This window comes from Formica exsecta, unplaced genomic scaffold (genome assembly GCF_003651465.1).
Source record: "Formica exsecta isolate Colony F162 unplaced genomic scaffold, ASM365146v1 scaffold3, whole genome shotgun sequence".
NCBI classification, from domain to species: Eukaryota; Metazoa; Arthropoda; class Insecta; order Hymenoptera; family Formicidae; genus Formica; species Formica exsecta.
The window spans coordinates 784,277-811,220 of NW_021850256.1; the positions used below are offsets into that span (position 1 = coordinate 784,277).

The 26,944-nt window shown below is 47.3% G+C and overlaps 1 protein-coding gene across 1 annotated transcript in view; it reads left to right on the plus strand.

Moving 5' to 3' along the window:
- Positions 1–26,944, plus strand: part of LOC115237531 (protein groucho-like) — a 102,134-nt gene that overhangs the window by 61,168 nt on the left and 14,022 nt on the right. Inside the window, exons 5-7 of the mRNA XM_029810630.1 lie at positions 13,247–13,384; positions 16,974–17,253; positions 21,337–21,362. Of these exons, the coding sequence (XP_029666490.1) occupies positions 13,247–13,384; positions 16,974–17,253; positions 21,337–21,362 (444 nt within the window). The remainder of the gene's footprint in view (positions 1–13,246; positions 13,385–16,973; positions 17,254–21,336; positions 21,363–26,944) is intronic.

The window sequence follows — 26,944 nt, forward strand, 5'->3', positions numbered from 1 at the left end:
CGCTCTTTGAAATACGACGGTGATGGTGTCGCGTATTTTCCTGAATCAGGAGAGAGACGATGATTATTATCGCCGTTATAATTTTAATTCGGTTGGGATTTATCGCTTGTGCTAGCCGCGGACGGACGGGGATTTATTATTATCAGACGATATTATCGCGTGTGCGCGCGCGATTTACACGCTCGTATACGCGCGCACGGTGTACGGTAGCTCTCTTTCTCTCTCTCTCTCTCTCTCTCTCTCTCTCTATGTATGTGTGTATCCGGTCTCATATTTATAAAATCGAAATGTCGTACCACCGCCTCGTCGACACGCTCGCTCCTGCCACGTGGTACCGCGATTAATAGCCCGCGCGTTTATGACGAGGCCGGGCGTTGTCGTTCGCGGGCGCGCGATGGAAATAAAATAAAAAAAAAAAAAGGGACGAGAGAGAACGGGCGGGAATGAATAACGGATCCGACGATGCGAAAGAGCAAAATAACGCGGGCGCGCTGGGGATTTATCGGGGTGTTACATTAACGGGCGCCGAACAGCCCGGTAAGTGTCCGCGCATCGAGCAAACGCGTCCGTTCTCTCTCTTCCACCCGCCTGGAGGGGGTTATTAACGTCGCTAATTCTCGGCAATTACTGTCATCATCGTCAGCCATCCGACCGCAACCGAGCTGTTACGTTTTCCTGTTACACCTGTACGATAATCATTGTCAGCCGGAATCACACGATTGCCGGATAGTTTATGGATATGCGTGTATATCGCACATCTATGTTCATCGGCTAAGTTTTTCGATCGGTTGTAATGCGATTACTAAAAGATTGGTCTTATATATCGGGGAAAAGATTCTTATGTAATCTACAAAACAAATGTCAAAAGAAAATCGTCTACTTTGAAATTGATCGATCGATCGAGAGAGAGAGAGTGTAATATTGGACATTATAAATATCGACTGATGATCGCTGAAAAATTGATATCAAGAATATTTAGTGACGGAAAAAACAAATATCGATGCCTTAACCATATCGTTCTTTTTATCGTTTTTTTCCCCGCATCGATGGAGAATCGAAAATGTCGCGTCATACGATGGGTATCGTTTGATTTTGACCCGCTTCGTCGTATGTCATCGGCCGATGATGATGACCACGCGGTCGCGCTTTGTTGCGCTGGATGGCGATCACGCGCGCCCCACGTTTTTATTTGCAGGAAGCGATGCGTATTGTAAACGCTTTCAGGCATTACTCTCGATTTTACTAACGCTATTACCGGCGATTCCGCAGCTGCAGTACGTGTCGGGGCAGTTGGAAAATTCACGCATGAAAAGTACGGGCGGCCACCACGAGTGATTCGATTTCGTTGTTTTGTTCGATTCGCTGGTTCACGTCCCTCACCCTCCCATTTCTGCCCGCCTTTCCCTTCCTCCACCGCGCTCGTTCTCCACCCCCCCACTATCCCCCTCGGCGCTTGTCCCCCACGGTTGTCTCTCCATATCCATCCCATATACAGTGCGCTCATTATTCATTTATCGGTTTAACGAGCATGTCCGCGATAAAGCGTCGCGAAATATCGATATCGGATGGTCAATACCCGTTCGGCTCGCGGTCCCTTGTTGGCGCGTGCTCCATCTTTCACTCGGAAAAAAAATCGACCAATCACAATTTCGCGCGATGTATCCGAAACGAATTTTCGACTCGTCATCGACATGAACGATATGGAATATAAGCAATGAAGTGTCAAGGAAATCGTCGAACGATTTCGAGATTGGTCGAATAAACGAGTCTGTAAAACCCGTACGATTCGATATTTTTTATCGAGAGCGCTGAGCGGTCGCGTCTGGATAGAAAAGAAAAAAAAAAATACGCGACGCTCGAGGAATCTCGTCGGGCGCTTCATGAATAACTTCTCAAAAGCGTCCGATATCCCGTCATCCCTTATTCGTGAGAGAGAAAGAGAGAGAAAAAAAGGAGAGGGGCAAAGAGAACGAGAGAGAGAGAGAGAGAGAGAGAGAGAGAGAGAGAGAGAGAGAGAGAGAGAGAGAGAAACTGCGCGAAATGTGTGCGCAGCCGCTGCGACCATTTTAAGTATTCTGTTTTAAGTGTTTTTTTTCTTATTTGCTCTGTTCATGTAGTCATGAGAGTTAGAACGCAACCGCTTTATTTACACGTGTTTTCAACATCATTATAAAATTTACTCCGTACTCTCTCAGTTTGTTCAATAATAATCCTGTTCTCTTATACTTCGTTAACAAGTTTTACAATAAAACTCGGTGCATGAAACTCCAACAATGAAACGCGGGTCGTCCTATTAAGTCCCCGTGCATGATCGTCATTTTCATAACGGACGAATGACGCAGAAAATTCTTAAAATCATATTGCGTTCACGTATTTACCAGTTAACTGGCTGAGTGTCTCGTTTTAAAACAGCGTCTAGTCCGAAGCCAGAGAGGAGAAGACGAAAGAACGCCATCCTTGCTAGAACGATTTCGAGGAGAACAAAGGTGAAAAACAACACGATCGTTTGTATATGCGAATTGGAAACTAAACATTGGTCATAAAATTGGAGAGAAAAAAAGGAGAGGGGCAAAGAGAACGAGAGAGAGAGAGAGAGAGAGAGAGAGAGAGAAAGAGAGTAACTGCGCGAAATGTGTGCGCAGCCGCCGCTTTTTTTCCCGTTTTTATTGTGTCTGCAGTGCCACTGGTTTGATCGGTCGGGCCGCGCCAGGTGGAGGCGGAGGAGCAGATGGTGATTGAGAGGAAAGCGAGCGGGGAGAAACGAGGAGGGTGGTAAAGGGAGAAGGCCGCGCGGCGGGGGTGATCGTGGGCAGAAGAGAGAAAAAAGAGGGCGAGTCTGGGCCGTCGCGACGAGCGGAGGAACGAATGGGTCGTTGATGTCAGAGGGGAAGAGGGTAGGAACGGGATACACGCCGGAAGGGGAAACCCCGGGAGCCGCCGCCGGGGCGGGGGAGGAAGGGTGAAGGCGGCAGAGGGTGAACGGATAGGTGGTCGGTTGGGCGGCGGTGGTTGACGGTGGGGACGCGTTGGTGGCAGTGGCTCCGGCGTTGGTTCGGGAGGGAAAAAGCGAAGAGCAAAATTTGCTATCGGAAAAATCGAGCTCTCCACGCCACCGCCGTCGACCTCTCCACGCGCTGTGCTCCTCGCTTTTTCTCCCTCGACCCCGCCCAACCGCGACTCGCGCGATCCTCCCCGACCTCTCGTCGCCACCGAAACCCGGGGGTCCCTAGCGAGAGGTACGTCGCGTCGGTGTGAGTTTGACATGGCGCTCGTGTATATCGTGCAGCTTGGCGGAGAGCTGTTCGCAATATGTGCACAATAAAATATACACAGAAATGTCTATCCTCGCTCGCACTCGTGTCTACGTCCTTCTTTTCTCAGTGTCGCGAGAGAGCGCATCCGCTGGGAGTATATGCGCTCGTGTGTATATATATATATATACACACACACACACGTACATATATATATACACACGTATATATATATATATATATAATATATATGTGCGCGCGTGTACGCGACCATACACACCAGCCGGATGTGCTTTCAGCGCAGGAATCCGCGATATCGACGGGGTTCCATGTACCCGATACACGTCCTCTCCATACTTGCGATCTCTCAACACGATAAGTTCTTTCAACCGCGGGCACCGCGCGGCCTCGATCTCTTTTCTCTTCTCCCCGTCCGCGTACACAATACGCGCGCCTCTTTTGCCCCGCGGATACGGGGGATGTTGCTCGGAGACGTCGCAATCCGCGGATAGTTTTATCCGTCGCAAATGGATTTTGCCGGCACGAGAGTATCAGCACGCGAATCGAATCATGTTCTTTCCTTCTCGCGAGCAGGAAGTCGAGTTATTTACCTCGGACTGGTCCAGGTTGTTCCAGTTTCGATTTATCTTATCGGAAATATATAAAAATCGTTTCGCGTACACAATGTGAAGTTAAGTTCCAATCGTATTACTTTTTCTTCTTTTCGATATACGCGACCTTAATTAATTCTAATTATCTAACTCGTGTCTGCACGATACGAAAAGTCCGCGCAAAAATTTGCGCGGGGTAATATTTTAAATTATCGTATGACACAAACGATATAAGTATACGATGCGCGACCGCGGATGGTTATGAATTTTTATTACTCTCTCTTTTTTTTCCAGCTTCGCATTTATATCGAATTCAAGGTTCTGGGAGCTCGGGCGAAACACGCGAGAAACTACGCTTAATTCTCGCGTTTCCAAACGGACACTTAAATTTCTCGCAGTAAAATTCGCGGCGTTACGCGGGAAATAGCCGGGTCGTTAATTCGGGATCTTAAAAAGTTCGTCTTCGAGGGAAGGAAAGTGAGAGAGGGAGAGAGAAATGGCATCTACGTGTGTGTATATGTGGTGCCGAGATACTCTCGGGATTTCAGATCCATGTAGACGGCTCTCGCGACCGTCCCCAAGAGAGTCGTAACTACCTTACTGGCCCTGATGTCGGTGGCGGCACCGGGATCGCTTTTATCACTCGTCTTTTACGACTTTTACGACTGACCCCCGTTTCTCTCGCTTTTTCTCTTGTCGCGCCCTCGCTTGCCGCTTCTTCGCGTTTTGCGCGGCACGTTCATGCGGTGTTTTCATGCTTTTTCTATGTTGTAAGCACTGTATTTAAACCGCGAGCTATAAAACCTCACTTGGCGTGTGTATATCGCGCCGTATCGCGACGTGTACAGGTGCTGCGCAGTGGGTGGTCTGAAAAAAAAAAGGAGATTCCGGTTTTGCTCCATTATCATCATCTCGGGCTTTATCGAGCCCGTCCTCGAGACTATCTTCATTCAAGTCTTCGTCGTTAACTAGACATGATAAGATCTCTATTTTGTTATTATGCACTCTAACGTTCCTTACTCGCTTATCGAAAGATTACATAGATCTTTCGCTCAGATCGTTTGCTAATGAAATAAGCCGTGAGGGGCTTAAGCATGTTAAACATGCTTGGTGATTAAACATGTTTGTGGTAATTAAACATGTTTGTATGTGGAATGTTGAAACGTTCTTGATATCATTCCGTGAGTTGAGCAAAGTTACGTGAATGCAGGCGAGATAAGAAGTTTTCGCTGGCCAACGTAAGTTCGAACAAAAGGAGAATATCGGTGCGCGAATCTAATGTGCGCCCGGGGATATAGATTGGCGACGTTACACTTGCTCGCGGGTATATTTACATGTTTACACTATAGTTCGGAAGCAGCAGCTCCCGAAACCGACCCCCGTCGATTTTATTCAGCCGAGCCCCGGCACTTTTATCGAGACGCAGAGACGTTAGCGTTATGTCGGCTATCAACGAGAGGGTGGAACAAACAGCCTCGAGCCCTCTCGTGTCAGAGGTGTCGTTAAGAGATCACCCTCTCTTTGCTTCTGCTTTATCATACTTTATACTGTGTCACTCTATCCACCCGAGTTTCTCTCTCTTATCTCCCCTTTGTCTCTTTTTCTCTCTACAGTTTGCCACGCCCGTTTTCAATGAATTTTAGAAGGGAAAGGGGGGCGAGGGGATCCTAAAGAAAAGAAAAGAAAATGATAAACAGTTAAGAACCATGTATGTTCAACGTGATGCGGCAATTATCTCGCGAAACATTTCATCGGCGGTAAAAGAAATAGAAATTGTTTCTTTTTAGATGTAGAATTCAAACGAAATTCGCAGAGGTAAAATTTATTTTGATTTAAATAGATTTGAATTTTAGAATTTATCCGTTTACTAGATACATAGGCTGCTTTTTATTTCAATGTAATTTATTCATTCATCCCGTGGTGTTTACAATGCTGTGTTGAACCGCGCAATTTTGGTGTTTTTCGCAATGCGAAAAGAGTCAGAGAAGAGAGAAAGAGAGAGAATGGAAAACTCGTGGGGGGAGCGGGCGAGGGGAGGGGGAAGTATAAAGGAAACTGGCCCGCTTAATCACTGTATCATATGACTGAATAATTGAGTCTGCGAATTGCCGGAGGCAGGTTTCACCGCACCGCTCGGTCTTCATCTTGCAATTAGCGTTAAGTTAATTGTACTTCCTATGCGAGCTAACCCCACGGACGTTCGGTGGATGGAGAAGGAAGGAAGGCAGGTCTTGTTTTCTCCGGTATTCGCCATGCCAACGGAGAATTACGGGGGTCGCTTGGCGACGATAATTTTCTTGGTGTTTCGGTGGGCGGTCGTAAAGTCGAGTCGACAATGCGGATTGCCGTCGTCGTCGTCGTCGTCGTCGTCGTTGTAGTTGTCGTTGACGACGCTATGGCGAATGCGTTCGAGGCGCCCGAGCGTCACGGTAGAGAAGTGTCAAGACACCGGCTGGTGGAATGAGGCCAAGAGAAGGGATGGAGCGCGCGAGGAAAGAGGTTGAGGGTAAGGGAGACTCTTAACGAGGCGTCTTAACGGCATCCGTAGGATAAGGCGCTCGCTGCCACGGCACTAATTTGCTCGCTTTGCGCCGCGATGGATGTCATTCAGTCCCGTTCCCGACTTCTCCGCGTTGATTACCGCAGTTGCGTTTATGTTCGAGGCGAGGTCTTATGCGCCACTTGGTACGCGATAGAAACGCGTTGACGCGATTCGATTGTAAATGAGATTTGACGACGATTCAATTTCGATTTGCGCATGTCTTGTACGTATTCGTATCGATAACGCGTTAATTGTGAGAATCGATTGTCGTTTGGACCGATCACGAAACACTTGTCAAAGATACAAAATCAGGCGTTAAAACGAGTGAGAGAAGGATACATCTCGCTCGAAATTCATTCTATATCAATAATAGCGAGCTGTTAGAGAGGGCACTGTACATACAGCGAGACTCGAAGGGATGGAGAACAGGAGGTCGGTCGGCCTCGGCGGCCAGTCCGTTAATGTTTAGCGCAATCAGCGATAATGGCGGTCTATGGCGCGTTTAATCAAGGCAGTAGCCCGTTGCGGTTTGCGGTTCGAAAGCGGACTGCCCCTCGGCAGGGTGCAAAGGAAAGGGTCAGCGGCGGCGAAGGGTGAGAGAGAGAGAGAGAGAGAGAGAGAGAGAGAGAGAGAGAGAAAGATAGAGTAGTAGTCGTAGTGCAGAGAGGATGAGGGACATATCAGGTGGGCTTAGCGGTCTTTACCGGCCCCACACTCGCTTCGACCAAAGACTGACCATCGTATATACGCGCAGAGAGCCACACGAATACGTTGCTGCGGTCGGGATTATCAACTGCGCCTCGTTCTCGCTCTCTCGCGGCTTTTCTCCAAGATTCGCTAGGTAAACTCCGAAACGAAACCCTGCGCAATGATGTTTGCGCGAAAAGTCAATCCACGTTCGCCCCTGTTTAAATATTAAACAGTACATCGCTTCTCTGAATAAGCTGCCTGGATGCCAGCGACATAATCATAATAATAATCAAAGACTCGTTTTATCGTCTATGGTAATCGCGCCGCTCGATAACACAATATCTTCTCGAGATGAAAAGACTGCTGCTGCGGCGATAATGGCTCTCAGCATCTTTCTAACAACCACCCGATTGTACATCCCTCTTAATAGCCGAGTCGAGGTTCGCTGCTTGTTATTGGCTGGCTACCGACACTATCGCGGTCGTGCTCGCGCGCGCACAGCGAGATGGGTATTCTGGTCGTTTAATATCCTGAGTGCCGCTAATTTGCCGACCGTAACCCACTGACACTCGCTGATCGATCGCTCTGCCAAGCCGTGCGGCTGTCTGGCATCGTCTTGTGCGGAAAGAGGGATGGCAACCGAGAAGTCGATTAATTTGATAAGGCGCGAAGGTAATGGAGAGAATTTTCCCGGATTGCTCGCGCACGGATACGCTTTAAAATTTTCTCCGCATTCTTTGTCAATATTCAATTTTACGCCGTGTAGGGGAGGAAAGCTAGGATGATGATGAGTAGCACTCGAGCAGCCACTTTCGTTATTCGTCAATCTGAAACAGATTCGAGCCACCCGGTAGATCCCCAGTATCGCGCCAGGATCGGGACACTCGCGAAGAGCAACGCCGGAACGAACGGGGAAGGGTATGGACGGGAAGGATGGATGGAAGCTCGAGTGCTGAGACAGCACTCCGACGTTCAAACATCCAAACATCTCGATCTTTCGGGGTCGGGCCGTCTGTGTCGGGTCTCTGCCTTGCCGAGCTGCTGCTGCGACTCGAGTACCACTTATCCTTCTCTCCAGCGAGCCCCCGTCCCTTTCTTCGTTTTCCTTCGGCCAGAACCTGAGGTCCTTTCTGCTCTCATCTTCCTTGTCCCTCCCCTTCTCTATCTCTCTATCCTGGCATTTCTAGCGAGACGATGTAGCTGGTGACGGCAATACCGACTGCTAGTGGCAACAACGACTTTTCTCTCTCTCTCTCTCTCTCTCTCTCTCTCGGATCACACGCATATACACATGCATGCCGTACCACACTTGGTGTTCACGTTTACGTACGCCTCGTACACACGGGCTGTGGATGTTCCCCGAATTGCGGCCACTCCAAGTCACCCCTCGCCGCCCTCGTTGCGCGACCACGACGAACCCCGAATTGATTGTAGCCTGTTTACCCTCGAACATTCACGTACAATGCTTTTTCTCTCTCTCTCTCTCTCTCTCTCTCTTCCTCCCTCTCTCGATTCTCCTTCGCGTCTCGTCGATTGCCCTCTGTCTCTGGAAATTGGCCTGAGCTATGTTCGCAGGAGCGTTCTTCGTCCTTAAATTTTGTTCACGGCAATTCTATCGTAATTTGAAATCGTATTTCGTGTTTTACGATGCGTGACTAAAACGTATAAATCTAATTGTGTATTTAATGAGAAGAACGATGTGAGAGAGAAAGATTGAATTGTATGTGAAATCGTATTAGATTTATCACAACGCGGACAACTATTACGCCGTGTTAAAGCACGAATCAAAACCGGAAACCGCATCGCGATTGGCAATTGTATTCTTCATCTCGCGGTACAATAACCATCGACACAATGTATGTACAGCCGATCATCGTCATTCGTAACCCGTTCGTCCCGATAATCCGTTTAACAGCGATTTGAGTTATTCGAGTTGACCATTTTACGCGACATCGAGATTTTTCTCTCTGTTTTTTTTTTTCCCCCCATTCGGGAACGAAATCACGGACGCTCTTGCCTGCGTGCGTACATGCGTGCCGCTGCATCGCGTTACAGAGTAGCGTGTGCAACGACGTCGAGAGACGCGCGGAGCGCATAAAATTTCATCGCGGCCTCTCTGGTGTCCAGCGCGGAAAATTAACCGAATGAAAATGGCGAGCCTTCAATATTTATACAAGCAATTTCAGGCGTTGCTACTGCGGCCGTTTCGACGACGCGTTCATCCCGGATTCGCTCGCATTTCGCTCACATCTGCCCGGATATTTCCCGCGCGTCGCGTATTCGTCACGCGTGACACAGTCACCGTCGCCGGAACGATATACACATCGTGCGATTTTCCCTCCCCTCTACCCGCGATTGCGAACCGCGCAATCTAATTGATTTCGCAATTCTGAACGGCCGGATATTTTCAAATTGATATTATTCGCGCACAGATATCGCGGTCGTATGTATCACGGACAAACCGTGGAGGACCCGACTCTCTCTCTCTCATTTTCCTCCCGTATCGAATTTCTGCTGTTATAGCATTTGACCCATTTGTCAGTTATGTCGCGCATCGCTGTACGGACGCGCGCGATAGACGGAACAAAAGACACGGAGCATTATCGATTCTTTTCACGTCGTCGCGCGACGAACGCGGCGGGAAGAGAGCCGTCGCTACCGGATGCTGAATGCGCTGGTTGGCTGTTTCGCGACGCGGTAAGAATTAACACGACGCGATGCGGGACAGAAAATTGATTTAATCTAACTTTCGGTATATGTAACGGGAGACGGAACGTACGAAACAACGGCGGACAATGAGCTTTTCGCTCGCCCGGTCATACGCCTTAACGGGCGGCGCTCCTCTCTATCCCCCGCGTCTCGCTCATCTCTCGCTCTCGCCCTGGTCCAACCCACCCGCGCTCTTGCACATGCTGGTCCAGCCGTGTGTACACAGATGCGCGCGCGTACACACGGTTACATCCGGTATTCTCCGCAAGCCGCGGGATATTGCAATCACGCGGACGTTAGCCGGGCTTTACAAGCCGAGCGAGCGAGCGAGCGAGAACCGCCGCCGGTGTGCAGGGGCTTACCAGAAACCAGGGAGTTAGCCGAACACGCCAGTTTATTTGCTCGCGCAGCATAATACCACCAAAGTCCGACGAGCAGCCGTTGGTTTACTCGTTAGCGCAAGTAACGGCTTCCGCTTGGTCGGCAGAGGTTGGCGGCGAGCGTGGCTTTGTTGGCGCAAACTCTCGCTCTATCTACTTCTCTCTCTCTCTCTCTCTCTCTCTCTCTCATCCCTCTAATAAATGCTGGCTCTTCGATTAAATATTTAATTTTATCGACGGCACTCGGGTGCTTTGCATTTTCATGCCGTGAATGTTGCTGCCTGCTTTTAGACATACGCTATAGTGTTTATTTATATATATGGGAGAACATCTCTCTCTCGAGAGTGCTTGATTCCTTTGAAATGCGCGTGTGCTTGTAACTGTATGTATTTGCGTGACACACAAAAGCGACGTCGTATGTACGTGTGAGCGGGAAAAGGAGGGAAGGGATAGCACTTTGCGAGAGTTTCTTGCGGTTTTCGCGATATTACGAGCCAGGGCATCTGCGTCTTTCGTTTCGGCACGCCACGATTCCTTGTAATGTCAGAAAAGAACGCAGCTGTTCGGAGAAAATAGAAAAAATGGCTAGAAAAGATTCTGGGATCTCTGCGAAGGTATTTTCTACATGTATCACGATTCATCCTAGATTTTGCGCCGTCGCTGAAATCTCGAGTTGCTCCCGATATGCCGATAGCGGATAACAACGTCCGCTGCAAGTGCTATTTTAAAGAAAGGGCCATTCGTGCCGCGAAAGACTCCGCTACGCGGAGTGGAGTAATCTTCGTTGGTCCAATTTGGCACAACTGGAGAGAAAAATTCATTCTCAGGGGCGAGGTTTTCATCTCTTCCCCTCGTATGAAATCCAGGCCAACAAGAACACCGCCAACCAAAACTCGAGTCTCTACTTGTGCCATTTCTCTCTTTCTCTTTCTTCGTTGTCTCTCTCGCGACGCGGGAGAGCAGTAGCGGAGCATCCGAGCCATTCATTATTTTCTTGGTTACCTCTCACCCGGGGAAAACTTCTCGGCAACGCAATTACGTTTGCGACGGCTCCACCCCCGTTGTCGTCCCTTCCTCCCTGAAACCGCCACCATCTCTCGCCCACAATGTTTCCCTTCCCCCGGGTCTTCCGGGACCACTCACTCGGAATCTTCTGCTTTTGGTATTGCAACAAACTGCTGTATAGTATACGCCGAATAGATAGAACTTTACCACACGTTACGAAACATACTCCGTGTGTTATTATTGCGATCAACACAAGTATATTTGAGTTTCATGATAATGAGCTATTTTCATTCGCATATTTGAGTTTCATGATAATACGCCAATTGTTAAACACATTTAACGTGTCAATATAACAGTGATTTCTGCATATAAAAAAGAATAAAATTAAAGTTAAATTCGTAAATTTATACATTTATCGATGTGTCGATTTTTGGTATCAAGTTTTTAAAGCCGAATATTTTTTCTTTAGAATTTTTTTGCATTTTTGTTTATTCACATTTTTGAATGTACGCATTTGAATGTATACAAAAAATATATTTTTAACATTCCGGTATTTCATAAAGTTGCATGTCCCGTGTATCGCGCACATGTATTCTACGCTATGTAAACTTTGCTCTTGTGTATACGATATCTCGCTTGACTCATTTTCGCGTACATTATAATTAGCGGCTTAATAACCAGCACTCGGAAGACGACGAGTAATTAAAACAGGTCCTCCTCTTTCCGCTCTCTCTTTCCTCTTTCTTCGTTCCTCTCTTTTTCTCTCTTTCTCTTTCCGCTCGTTCGCCGAGATGTCGAGATGTGCTCGAGGCAGGGAAACTTGCCAAGAATTTCAGTGGCTCGACGATATTTCAATTAGCAGGTTCCGAGGTTCGTTTAAGCGGTGGCGCAAACGCGTTGAAGGAAGCTCGCGTTTAAATCAGCCGCGAGCTCACCAGGCTTATATTTTCGGGGCTTTTATGAGTCGTCGGGACGGATCGAGGGCGCGTAGAACCAGCGGTTCGCTTCCCGTTTCGCGACGAATCGGCGGCTTCCGCTTCCGCGTCTCTCGAGCGTGCGAATTCTACGCGTTGGCGGGGAAACGAGCGCCAGAGCCGCCGCTTTGTCGAGATAATTAAGTGATTTCATTTTCTCGACGAAAGCGTCGAAAATGGTCCGCGCTCCGCTCCGTTCCGTACGCTGCCTGTTGATTCCGCGATAATTAAATGGAGTTTCGCGCTGCGATGTTGCGCCGTGTGAATTATTATGCCGAGTTATCCAGCCCACAGCGCATGGATCTGTGCACGATTATCCAATGACTTGATATATTTCAAGTAAAAGTCAGTAGTCAAAAAAAAAAAAAAAATATATGAAAAACAAGTCAAAAGAATAATTTTATTTATCGAGATAAGTTATATATTAAATACTGAATAATTACTAATTTACACATTAACAATATATTTACATATATATTTATTGTGTAAAGATCCAGTGTTTCAAATTGACATAAAAAACAGCCGGGAATATTTATTGATATGTTGAAATAAATGAGACTGCAGCAAAATTACGCTTTGAAATACGCGAATGCCTACGCCACTGTGGCAATCTTGCCTGGATTTAATTTAATTCCCAGCAGTCTCTTCCAGCCGGAGGGCGTCGTAAACACCCTTAGTCGGTTATGCCGCACCTGCATCTTCACTCGTTTCCTTCGCGAGGGCGCGTTAAGCTAGCCCTTACCTTTCTTAACGACCCGGAACAAGCCGCCCGGGGTCCCGGGCACAGACTAGTGTAGTGCCGGATCGAACAGCTCTTCGTCGTAACGCTGGTGCTCGGTGAAGAAAAAAAAAAAAAACGAGCACTAAGTGTTTGACGAAATATATATATTTCTTTTAATTGTATCTCATTTTTCTCTTTCGATTTTCTTTGATTCTTAATAATATTCTAATTGTGTAAAAGGAAAAATACGCGATATACGTGTATAATAACAAAGATAGAAAATTTATCTTATTTGAGATACAATATTAACAATTTCGAAAAGGTAAATTTTTTTACGGATATCAGAAAAATTTTTTATTTCAGACGGAGATAGCGAAAAGGTTGAACGCCATCATCGCACAGATCCTGCCGTTTCTCTCGCAGGAGCATCAACAGCAAGTCGCCACGGCGGTCGACAGAGCCAAACAAGTGACCATGACCGAGCTAAACACCATCATCGGGGTAAGTGTGCAATGATATCGCTCGTTTTAATGGCGGACCTCGGTGCTGCTGTTGGGTATCATCGTCGGATCGCCGATCGCGGCGCGGTTTGCGCTCGCGGCATACTCGAACGGATACGTGGCAGCCCGATGATATGCGTGCGCTTCAGCGTGAAAAGCATTCGCGGTGAACGGAGAACCCCTGCGGGTACGCAACGTTGGAAGCCGATGCACGTCCGAGGAATCCAAAAGCGGGGACGGGACGGATACGATCCTCGCGAATCCCGAATCCTCCTCAATATTACTCGAGCACTCAATTTCCTCCCTATTAAGCCACCGGCTTCTCTTCCTCCGCTCCGTTCCGGCTCTTTCTCCCCGTCCTCCTCGATCTCTCGCTTCTCTCACCCCGGTCGCATCCGCTCTCGCCACCTATATAGCTGTCTCTCCCCTGAATCTTATCCGGAGTCTTCCCGTCTGGTTTCCCAGGCCGCCGGGGGTAGGTTATAGTGTTACGATGCACGAACGCCGACTAATCAGCATTCCAGCCACCCCTCCGTTCCCCCCCTCTCTCTCTCTCTCTCTCTCTTCCCGACCTCTCGTTCCCACGCAGAGAAACTTCCACGGATCTGCGACGTTGTTGGGGTACGTGCGGCAAATCCTTAGCAGGATTTCGAAATACCGCCCACTCTAGTCTACTCTCTTCTCTTAAATCCCACCAGCTATGTCGGATAAATCGAATCGGACAAGCTGCGACGGACTCGCCGCTCACGCGCTCGATTTTGCTGCGGATAAACGTACCGGGGAATAAATATAACCATTTCGCGAATTATTTCGTGATGTAAATATACATACATGCTCTTCTCTTTTATGATAATCGGTTAAAATTGTTGCTGTAAACATCGATACGTACTTAAGACGGCGAATGGGATATCGTAATTGTAAAGCTTCGATATCGCCAATGATATTGCCTTGGTAATAGACACGCTTGCATAAATGCACCTTGCATCGATCGCGGTTCTTGTGGCGACTGCCTATTCAAAGACGCTTACCAAGTGTTAACGATACGCAATATAAGAAGGTTGAGACGGTCTCTCCCCCCCCCCTCCCCGACCCCTCTAAGATCTTCCTCGACTATAGCTTTGCGTCTGGTCGAGTCAGCAAGTGGCGTCGATGACGATGGTGAAAACTGCTGAGAACGAGCCTTGGCGGCAGGTGCCGCGAGAAGATTCGCATGAGTATTAAGACGCAGCTACTTCGGAAATAAAAAAAATCGCGAGTCGGAAATGCTTTGAAACGTGGAAATGTCGAGGAATGTCGCGTTTAATTACTATCACATTTAATTATTTATAAAAATTATTCTGATTATTCTGAGTTTTATAATGACAGATAAAGGTATATATAAATCGCATGTATTTCATTTTAATGCGACTTTTTAAATGTAATTTTCAGAGAGACTTTATTATCTCTTTTTCGTATTTTTTTTTTTTTTTTTATTTTTTTTTTTTTTTTGTTCAGAGAGACTTTATTATCTCTTTTTCGTATTTTTTTTTTTTTTTTGCATATATTTTCTTGCTCGTTAGCAAGAGCTTCTAAAACGAAATTTGCACCTCGGAAACTTTCGTACAATTTGTTCGCGTCGCGTGTCAAAGCGCCGCTCTCGTCATTCCGTCGCATTGCTACAGTATTACGAGGGAATCTCGGCGCGAAGATGAGGGTGGTTTCCTGGCACGGGCAAGAGGGTAACACTTCGCGTGAAAGTTGGATAGCAGCCCCGGGTCAGGATTATTATCGCTATCAAGAGTGGAAACTGGGGAACGTTTCCTAGGGGCTTCCGACTTCCTCGAATCTCTGGCAACGTTTCGCAAATGGCTTCGCGTGGACCGAAGTAGAGTCGACCCGCCTCTCGTTTTTCTTTCATTTTTCTCTTCTTTCTCTTTCCTTTTATTTCTGTCCCTCTTCCTTTTCGACTCAATCTCCGTCTCTCAACACAGACGCGACGAGACGCGGCGCGGCACCGGCACGCTTATAAACGTTTCTCTGTTTGTATGTTTTGTGGGTGGCTCTTTGTTCAGACAGTCGACACTCGACGCAAGGTTATTATATCGTTAAGCCATTTAATTATCTCGGCAAACTACTCCCCGGAATATTCGCTCTGGCCTGCCTTAACGAGTGTACATGGTTACAGGCGGGGGGGGGGGGGGGCCTCCCTTCTCTCTCGCAGTTTCCTACGGGCTTCGCCCGTCTCGCCCCCTCCTCCTCGCTTCCCCTCCGCCCGCACCGTGATTCACGAACCGTTAAAACGGCGCTGAACAGGTCCATAATTTGTCTAGCGGCTTGGTCCAACTAACGAGGAAACTACGGGCGAGATACGCTTAAGATTTTCGCGAAACTTTTCGCCTGCGTTCGCTCGTTCGTTGGTTCGCTCGTCCGACGAGAGAACGCGTAAGTCTTTCCACTTGTTTCGCAGCCTTTGATTTACCCGAGCGAGGTCGAACGCGGGGGTTACTCAAACTTACCGGAGTTTACTCGGCAATTTGTATGCTTTGCTAATGGAAAGTTGCCTCTCCGTTGACTGTAACGAAGTGTATTTTCGCGTAACGGCGGCAGCGGCTGGCAGTAGCGAGAAGAGAGAAATTTGCAAAGAGAGAGAGAGAGAGAGAGAGAGAGAGTGAGGAGGAGGAGAAAACCAGCAGAGAACGCGCGATCGTGACCGGAATTAAGCAGAGCGATTTTTCCAGCAAATTATCGTTGCGTTGCTTTTTGTTCGCTCCCTCGCTGTTTTCCTGTCTCCTCCCGCGAGAACGAAATTGTTTGATCAATTATGACGGGTGGGAAGAGAGAGAGAGAGAGAGAGAGAGAGAGAGAGGCAAGGACAGGAGAGAAAGGGGAGACCCATCGTGCCGTGCTTTTAAATCCGCGAGCGTTCGCTCGCTCGCGCGATTTTATTTGCTTATGCATTTGTCCGCGTTGGAAACGTGAGTTCACGTTCGGCAAACAGACTCTCCTAACGAAGCTGCGGCAGCGTACACACTACACCATCGTGCTAAACCGATAGCCCGTAAAAATCATTTCCGAACTCTTCTATCGGGTTCTAGTTCCCGTCTCTCTCTCTCTTTCTCTCTTTCTCTCTCTCTCTCTTTGCGGTGCAGCCATAGCGGCCACCGACGATAATATCGACGCGCTATTAAAGTTTTCCCCCATCCTATCCGCCCCCTTCAATTCCAATCTGCCGCGCTCTTAGCGATGATCGCCTCGATTCCCGCGCATCGCGTTTTTTCACGTCTCGCGGAATAATACCCGTTCGCTTTTATCTAGTAATTACAGCGGAAATACTCGAGAGGCACCGTTACGCGCTCTCGAGCCCGTTAATTGCCCCGCCACTTATTTAATCTAATCTTGGAAATTTATCGAGATCCAAGTGATATACATTTGCGTCGTCCCGCGCGTATCTACGTACGTGCAAACACGTAATCTTTTTCACGCGATGCTTTGCGGCGCGTATCGACGAAGGGCGATAGCGCGACCGGCGGTGATATCCCGATATCGCGATAACGAACGCGAGGTTGCACAAGCGACTTTATTTACACGCGAAATTTTTCTCGCGGTTGCAGCAACAGAGGCCCGACTTGCCGAGACTGCTGCAGCAGATGCATGCCCAGCAATTGCCGCCTGGCGCGGCGATGGGACCACATCCGGGTATACCCGGACTTCCTGGATTGGGCCCTGGTGCCGGTATACCGGTCCCCACCTCTGCGTCCGCGGCCCTTCTCGGTTTGGGTCTTCCACCGGGAGCGGCCGCAACTCCGGGAGGTACTGCCGCGCATCCATTGTCGATGCTGACGAAACCGGATCTTCATCGAGGTCAGCCTGACGATCTCAAGCCTAACGGAGGTAAGTCACACATCTTTTTTTGGATCATTTAAATTTTTAAAATTGAAAAATTTATTAAATGTCAGATCTGCAATATATTGTATATTTAAACTCGACATATACGTCTAAAAAAATAGGTTTTGCAAAATTGATAAAATAGAGTCATAGAAGTTTAAAATTTTAGAGCGTATCAAATTTTGCGTTAAAAATTGTGAGGAAAGTATCTCTGTGATTTTCGATTTTAATCGCTGAATACGCGTAGAATCTCTCTCGCGGATCTCTTAACGAGCGTGAGGTCAGCCGTGTTAATAGAGAAGATTCGATTCGTGGAAGTGCGTTGGTTCCAACGTCTCGACTATCGGACAACTCTCGCGTACTCAGCGAGTCGCTTGTGATTTCGCGCGCCAAACGATCCGTCCAACCGTCTCGTTCGCGGAACGAGTCGCGTATCCAATTTCGTCTCGTATCTCTCGCATAACTCGGCTACCTGCTGTTCAATCGCTTATCTTCACTTCTGTGAGAATAAGCCGGTAACCGATCCTCTCATAAGACGATACGTTGTTTTGCCGCGCACATCGTGACTCGTAATCTCATCGATGATTCAGCGGTATACGTAGCGACGATGAACGTAAACACGATTAATCCGTTGAGAGCTGTCGTCGGTGTAACGGATGAAAACGCTCGTGAGAACGTTTTGAGAAGAGAGGGGGACCTACTTTGCGAGCGGGACGATCGGCGACGAGACGACCGCTCGAAAGTTACTGAAATTAAGCGGAATCTTCTCGTGCTATTTTAAATACGATTTGGAGCCGATGACGCAAACGACCGTGCTTAAATCCGAGAGAAGCTCCTGAAACTCTCGATCTTGACCTCGAGAATTTACTCCGAGGGTTTTAAGTCCTCGTCCTCTCTCTTGCCCTCTATCCCGCTTCCTTTTCCATCCTTCTCGTTGGCACGTCACGCGAGTATAAGATCTTGGTTCGCGCTCTCGGGAGGGCCCCACGTAGCGCTGACGAAGATGCGCGCGATGCTCCAGAGACTCGCCTCTCTCACCTCTTTCGCCTCGTCTCTCCTCTCTCGCCCTTATTCTCGCGCGCTTCTTAGCTCCTCTCCGATGTCTCGCTCGGCGTGTCTCGTTCTAACCACAACCATCTCTCAAGAGAGCACTCAGAATCTCCTCTCGACACGAGTGTACTTCCACAACCCTTCCCCTCTGCCTTCCCGCGCCTGCTACCCTTACTCGCTGTCTCTATTCCCTGATGGCCTCCACTCTGACCCTGCCTATCCTCTCCTTCGACTCGCTCGCACCTAACTATGTTACTCGAGCTAGATGTATAGCCTCCGGCCGGTTTGCTTCCGCGTGTTGTTCCGCGTTTTCCGACTATTGTCGGAACTGTCCGTAATGATATATCCGCCGATCTTGGCGCAATCACTTTGGCAAAAGTGATTTTAGAATTCAAAAAGTAAAATTGAAATAATAAATTGTTTATCTTTGCATATTTGCGAAATATTCGATAATGTTGGATATTTTTGAATCTGTTTTCTTCGATTATACTCGTCCTATAAATTTATCTTCCTTTTCTCGTCAAAGCGCGAGCATGCGTTTGCTTCGTTCGAAATATAAAAAGAATGAAAAAGAAACAAATTTGCCGCAGTCCACATTGTCAACGTTCGCGGATACTCTTTTGAAACGAGATTTCGGCGCAAACCCCGAGAAACCCCGTGTAACGGCCCAGTATTTCTGTCGTGACAACTGAAACTTCTTCCCTTCTTTCCGGAACATTGCCCGTAGCGAATTGTTTCTACCAACGCGTAGCGCGGCGCCGTTATCGTTTTGCTCTCCCTTCAGTGGTTTTTCGCGTTTCGTCCTAAAACGGCTCCATCTTCAGACATATTCGCCGCAATATCTGCCAACGGCTGGTCGTGTTTTTTTTTCACTCGTTCAGAACTTACGAATTACAGTTTTTATGGTCGATTAGAAATTAATACGTTGACCATTGTTGGAGTTTATAATAGAGGCGTTGATTCTCGCTCAATTTACCAAAGTTTATCTCTATATCGCTGCTTTGATCGAAGTAATATGTTGAGATTTTGCGTCTCGAAGTCTAGAACGTTCTCACGTGACCGACACTTGGCTCGTGGCAGGCTTTCACGTGTAACGAAGAAAGGATATTTGTCTTTCTTTTTATCGAGTGCTCTCTCGCGACATAAGGAATGCGCCTTTTATTGATCGAGGATGTCGCATGATTTCTACTGGAGGCCAATTAAATAAATAAATAAATTACCGATCGCGACACGTCGATCGCGCGTACCTTGCCAGCTCTGCCATCCCGGGAGAGTCTACGAAACCTGCAGAATATGGACGAGTGCAGCGAGATTACTAAACGGAAAAACGCGTAACGCGGTACGCGAGATTACGGGAATTACGCAAACGATAGTTTGTAATACCGAGACGCGAGTGATAATAGCGTTAATTGTGTTCACCTCGCGATATCAATTGTGTAGCGGTCAAAATATAAAAATATTCCGCATACTAGCAAAGGAGAGTGTTTCTTTTCTTTTTCCTTCCTTAGGCCGCGGATTGATCTTACCGGCGCAATTTGATGCCCGACGAGAACCGGCATCTCTAAGTGAATTAACCGGCGAAAGACGTAAGTTCGTTAATTAAACATAATACGATTTTAATACAAAGCGGTTTTTTATTGGATGATTCGAATATTTGATAATATACTACTCTTTACGTGATAATTTTTTGATTAATGGGCGAGCTGTGTATATATGCCTTCGGTACTTTTAGCGAGCTCGCCCCAAGATGGGAGACGAGAGGCGAGTACGTGGGTCCTTAAAACGCTTCTCGGAAACACTCGACGACCTCTTCGCGCTTTAGTAGAAAATTATGCGCGCTCTTCAGCGTCGAAAGAGGGAGGAGAAAAAGAGTTTCCTGGTCGGATAGCAGGAAGGATAAAAGGGGGATGACGGGCATTAGCGAGGTCTATACTAACGCGAAGAGAACAAGGATACTTCTCGCTCGCTCTCTTTCTCTCTCTTTCGAAAGTGCTCCGTTTTGCACGCGTCTGCTCGTGGATTCCCGGATTTTAACCCCCGAAACGACGATCCTTGGCCTCTTCCGCATGATATTTACGTCTACTACTCGCGACCGTACCCGGAAAAATATCAGGAAATTCTCCGGCCCAATAAGATCTTCCCCGAGACTATCGTTCCCGTTATTTGGCGGACTAAAAAGACTATAATAATAAAACCACTCGTTCGTCGCGATGTAGGTGGTCGATGTAGATACTCGATAATGTCGTTCAAATGGGAGCTTAGGAATTAAGGTTTCATCGAGCGACGAAAATGCGCGTTTTATTGTGCAACTTATTTTTAAGGAGACGCCGCGCCTCAATAACGTGGATATCGAAACTCTGTCTCTTGCGCGTCGATAAAAATATTTTATTTCCGCGGTGGTTAATGTCGCGGGAGAAAAGAGAGGCAATTTATGGTGGTCCCGGTGCACCAGGAACATAAACGGCTCGTGTAATTCTTACTTCGCGGTGGGATGAGGTAACGGGAGGAAAAAGATATCGTTAAGATATTTCCTACGAGACCGAAGTGTACTAACCGAGGAGGAGGATAAGGAGGAGGAGAAGGAGAGGCTGGGGAAATCGAGCGAGGGCAAACTATGAACTCAGCTTCTCGAGGACAAAGCTTTTCCGTCTGGATTTTCTTCGCTCCCTATTCCAGCCGATCTTTCTTTTTCTCTGTTCTCTCTCCCTCTCCCTCTCCCTCTCCCTCTCTACCGCTGTCTCGGAAATCCTTGAGAACTCTAGCTAGTCTCGCGTACTCCATCTCCCGCTTCTTTTATCTCCTTCTTTTCGCGGAAAAGATTTCGCCGACATATCGCCGACTCTATTCGCTTCAACGTTGTAATAATAATAAAAAACATTCATGGCGCGTCCATTCTGTCAGGGATAGATCTGTCGACTTTGAGCGAATGATATCTGAAAAACGGGAGATTTCGCGAATAAAGCCGTAGTTAGGTGTATCTCTAGTTTTAACGATAGTACGATTTTTACGTGTAACTCACGCGAAATTTTTACGTTGCAGGTCTCAATCCAGCCGAGGAGAGACATGTGAGTATCACATTTAAATATTAAGTAATTTCTCATTATTTATCGCGGACGAGAGAGACTGGCGTGTCTCTGGTACTGCCAAGTACGTAAAATTTCACCCCATAAAGCGAAATTACGCTGCCGCTTAAGCGCGATATATTATTGGATGATAGCGGAGATGGACGAACGAGAGAGCGAAAGAGGGAATTAGCGCGATACACTATAGCGTGGAGAAAAGGAAAGAGAGCGGATGGAAAGCGGAGATGGCGACGAAGGAGGAAACACGGAATGGACATAAAAGCCTGAACACCGGAACACAGGGCCATAAAAAGCTCGTCGTCAAAAGCACTCCCTTCCGCTTTCATCGACCATCCGACGCCCTCTCTCTCTCTCTCTCTCTCTCTCTTCCTCTCTCTTTCTTTCCCTCACTTTCTCAACCTCTCTATTTCTCCACGCGTTTCTCTCCTTCTTCGATAACATAAAGCGTCCGCTAGTTGCGGCGCGCGCGTTTATTAAAAGCGTTCCGGAGAGGAAAAAAGCTTTCGAGAGCGCTCGAGGGTACCGCCGTTTGCGCTCTCCGCCTCCCAGGTCTCTCGAGTGTCCTGCGAGATCGTCCTACCGATCGATCGATCGCTCGGCAAAAGGCTCGCGCGAAAAAGGCGAATTGATGCCGCCGCGGTCGGAACTCCCCCATCCTCCTTTCTTTTTTTTTTTTTTTTTTTTTTTTTTTTTTTGTTCCGGGATCGATGAATATCGATGAGCGTAGTTAGCTCGGGCGTCGATTAAACGGTCCCGTGCGTCGTAACAGCGTTCCCGCATTAACCGATGCGATGCGGCGAAACGAATGGGCGATTAAGGTTTCACGCTCGTTGAAAAATTCGCGTACCACTTGGCGAATCGCGAAAAACACAGTTTGATATTTGATTTCGCGAATATTTTCGCACCCGAGCGGGCGACGATTTTTTTTTTTTCCCTCTTTTGGGGGGAGTTTATTGATCCTCTTTCGGCCGTGGTGAAATTTACTACGAGAGCGAGCGGGCCGTCGAGTTGTAACTCGTTGGATTCGATGGCAATGGCGCCCGCGGCACGCTGCCAGCCCGATAATTAGCGCCCGTTTAATATGCACAATTATTACGGATTGATAATCGGGGCTGCGCGTCCATTACATTGGTATGGAGATAGATGGTAATAGGTTGCTATCGATATTAGCTCTCCTCTTTCGCCCGTACGTTCCCCCTCACCCCTGTGTCGGTGCCTACTCTCTCTCTCCCCTCTGGCTCTTCCCTGTGTGAATTCTCTTCCGTTTATCTCCCCCATTCGTCGCTCTGACCGAGTACCTCTTTCACAGTTTCAAACTGCGACCCTGAGGGCTGTGAAATTGAAATATGAATGCTAATGGGGTTACTCGCCTCAGCGTCATATAATATTACTGATTGTCGGGCAGATATAAGTCCTTTTATATTCTCCTCGCTATATTTTTCGTTCGCCCCTTATATCTTCATTCATTCATTCCAGAAACACCTTAAACGATCGCGATTCCTACTAAACTTCATTAATCTTCTCTTTCTTTTTTTTTCTCTTAACGCGTTAATAATTTAAGTGATAATTCTAAAGAGCTATGATTACGCGTTTACATTCCCATTTTAAAGTTCGCTACCTCCTTTGTTCTGTCAAGATGTTTCATCGTATGTATACCGTATTGATCGGCAGTCTGATCTCGGCGTGAAGACGTCTATCGCCTTCTTTTTAACGGGAAGGGAGTTCCGAGCCATCGAACAAATTGACGCCGTACTTACCAAGTTCCGAGGAGCGAAGAATTACGTTTCCATCGATCCGCTTTTTCGCGTCACTTTGAATTTATATCTTCTCTCCACAGCAACGTGGAGCAGGCTGCACGATAAAACTTCTATTCCGCTCGGCGGCTCGTTACCCAACTGCATTTTCATGTCCTTCCGTGCTCCTCCTGCCTCCATCCTCTACCGTGCAATCCGATCTCGTGATTGGATCGACGAGGAAGAACGGTGCTTGCGGAAAAGAGGCAAGCCATCGTCAGGGAGACTAGAAAAAGAGGGAAAAAAAGAAGATTGAGAAAAAGAGAAAAGGAGAGAGAGAGAGAGAGAGAGAGAGAGTTGGCATCTCAATTCGAAAACCGGCGACAGCCGGAGAGAATGCGAGTCGTTATTATTCGCGTACCAGTAAAGTCTCCTCTCCTTTCATTCTTGGGAGCTTTACCTTTCGCTTCCTGCCTCATCTTTCTCTCTCTCTCTCTCTCTCTCTCTCTCTCTCTCTCCTTTTCTCTTTTTCTCAATCTTCTTTTTTTCCCTCTTTTTCTAGTCTCCCTGACGATGGCTTGCCTCTTTTCCGCAAGCACCGTTCTTCCTCGTCGATCCAATCACGAGATCGGATTGCACGGTAGAGGATGGAGGCAGGAGGAGCACGGAAGGACATGAAAATGCAGTTGGGTAACGAGCCGCCGAGCGGAATAGAAGTTTTATCGTGCAGCCTGCTCCACGTTGCTGTGGAGAGAAGATATAAATTCAAAGTGACGCGAAAAAGCGGATCGATGGAAACGTAATTCTTCGCTCCTCGGAACTTGGTAAGTACGGCGTCAATTTGTTCGATGTCTCTTTTTTTCTCGCGCGCGCGAGATGCGCTTTGCTTCTCCGTTTTCAGGATTTTTCACGACCCGAGAGATATTTACTCTGTGCGTTGCGGAATACCTCGGAGCTTTTCGAGGATGCGAAAAAGAAGCTACGATGCTTATAGGTCGACATTGACGTTAACATCGTCATCGTCATTGCCGTCGTGCGATAAGAGGAAAAAAAAAAGAGGACAGAGTTTGTACGAGTTACTCGACAATCTTCTTTCACCATCCTTCTCATTGAAGTGTCAACTCATAACGAGTTCATAGAATACCGTAAAGCGACTGCTCCTTGTATAAAAAAAAGGGAGACAGCGGTGGAAAAAGGAGGCAACCGCGGTATATTTTATTATCGCACCGATACAGATGAAAAAGTGTGGAGCTTTCTTAATTTACTCCAACCAACACGCAAGCGCGAGCTTAATTGAATTGCACGGTACTTACGCGACGTTTCGCTATCAGGTCACGGTAAATTGTCGCGAAAGCTGGTGGTAATCTCGATAGCAACGAGGAAGATATCCGTGGAGAGATGGTAATGATTTATTTCGTTGTAATGTCAATATAATTTTCGCCAAAATCGATCGTGATTGTAAAGCCAATTATACTATATTTTTACGCTTGTATTTTTATTTATTTATTTATTTTTTATTGTTTCTTATCCGCATATTAATGAATAAATGCTATTTCTAACGCGAAATACGTTTAATAAACAATTACAAGATATATAGCAATGAAAATCTCTCGCGATAATTTATCGACATCTTTCGCGAATACATTTGTATAGTTTGCCGAAAAGATCGAGCTCTTCTTTTTCTTTTTGATTCATTATCTCATTTTTTATTGCATATCTTGGCGAAAATATTGATCTTATACAATGAACTGTTTAAACATTGATACAGATGCAACAATATATACGCGCTTATCGCTTATTTCGGGGCTTATAACGCCGCTACGATTTGCTGAGCGTTAATTGCGATCAAATATCAACTGGGAAAAAAATTGCCTCCCGTTCACCCCTTGTATTTCGTAGCCCGGAGGCCACGCAACCGCGCCAACGACCCTGATATCTCGAAAACAGGAACGATTTTAAACGTTTAATCGAAATCGATTTCATTATTTACCGTGTATAAGCTCTCGCGCTGTCGCGATGTCGTGGTGATAGGTACATACACGGTCGCTGTTCTGGGAATTGAAAATCGGCTACGAATCGAGACGCCGCGATATCGATTGTTCGTACCCCTACCCCTCGTACGCCTCCTCGCTTTTTCCTTGGTTCAGCCATTTTCCGGCAGTTCGTTCTCCATTGGTCGCGAAGCTCGCGGTCGCGTTACTCTTTTTTCAACTTTTACGCGACCCTCTCGCCTCTCTCCCTTCGTCTCTTCCATCCTATCATCCCCTACCCGCCTTTTTAATCCCATCACAGAGTCGAGCGCGCACCAACGAGGCTGTCGCCGGAGGTCGGTAAATTAAATCTCGAATAAAGTGCAAATAAACGAGCAAGGGGTGAGAGAGGGTGGAAGAGGCGTTACCCGGGTGGTGGTCGAAAGTGTGGTACAAAAAAGCGACAGGGTGAGAGCGAAAAAAAAAAGCTGGCGTGGAGAAAAGAGGAAGGGAAGTGAGAAAGGGTGGGGGGGGGAGGGGAACACAGAGAAAGAACGAGCACGGGTGCGAGATCGAGAGAGAAGAAGAGAGAAAGAGAGAGATAAAAGAGCGAACTGACGCGTGAGAGTGTAATTTATTTTAATTAGAGTGGCTGCATTATGTAAGCGGGTGAAGCGCCGATGAAAGGGTCGAGAGATCCTGACACCGAGCTCCCGACCAACATCCCCCCCTTCCACTAACACCCTGTCTCTCCTGTCTACCCCCGGGAACAGACTAATTCGTTCTTGCCCAGGGCTGTGACGATGATATGGGGGTGTTTCGAAAAATTGACGTGAAGATTTGCGGTTAATCTTACGGAATGGCAAGTTCAAATTAGAAATATTTCTCGATGCACGCTAAAAATGATATGTTTTCGAGTTTACAATATAACTATAAAATTCAAAGAAATTTTCAAACGCATTAAACATAGAGAGAACTGCAAGAGATCAAAACCTTGCATCAGTTATCCATTCAAAGTTTTATTCCATGTCTTTTTTTTGTCAAATATCTGATTCAGTATTTAATTATCAAACTATCTAGTTCATAAAAATGATTCGACCAACACTGCTGTGGAGAATTTTAAAGTGCACCCGACACAGGGTGCGCGAGACGCGAATTACACCCTTGGATTTCTCACCCCCGTTCTTTAGCGGGCAAAGTAGAGAACTAGCCAACCCTCCTGCTTTACCGACGCCTCTGATCTCGTTAGGAACGCATTAATTAATTTACAAGATGGCGGCGGTGGCGACGACGACGGTATGAGAGAGCAAGAGCCACGTCGTACCGCGAGGAGGCGGGGAAACAGTGACGGGGGGTTGGGGCGAGGGTTACTGCACGGCACGTTTTAATTACTAATTGAAACGTTCTGCTACCACCTTCCACCGTGCCGATCCCGTAATTCCGTTTCCACGTCGCTGTCACTTTCACCCTCTCTCCCTTCCCCTACTCTTAACTCAAACGATCTTCTAGTCCCCACCAAGCCAGCCGATCCTCTCCGACTCTGTCTTAATATCCGTTCTTCTCTCGGGGATGCTTAATATTTTTAAATACTTTGCATACTTTCCCTGGTTATACCCTTCCCGTCTTTTTCCCCTTCGCAGGGAGGAACTCTCTCGACTCTCGACACCGGAATTTATGAGACGGTGAATCTGCGGCTTCCGTGAATTAATTAATTAAAAACATCATGGCGCCTTAATAACGCCTCGTCGCGTCCGCTTTTCGGCTTCACTTTATTCTTCCCCCTTTTTTGTTTCCTCTTTTTTGAAGTACTTTTCTCTTCCGCGGTGCAATATCGTTATGAAAATCGGAGAAGATCGGGGAA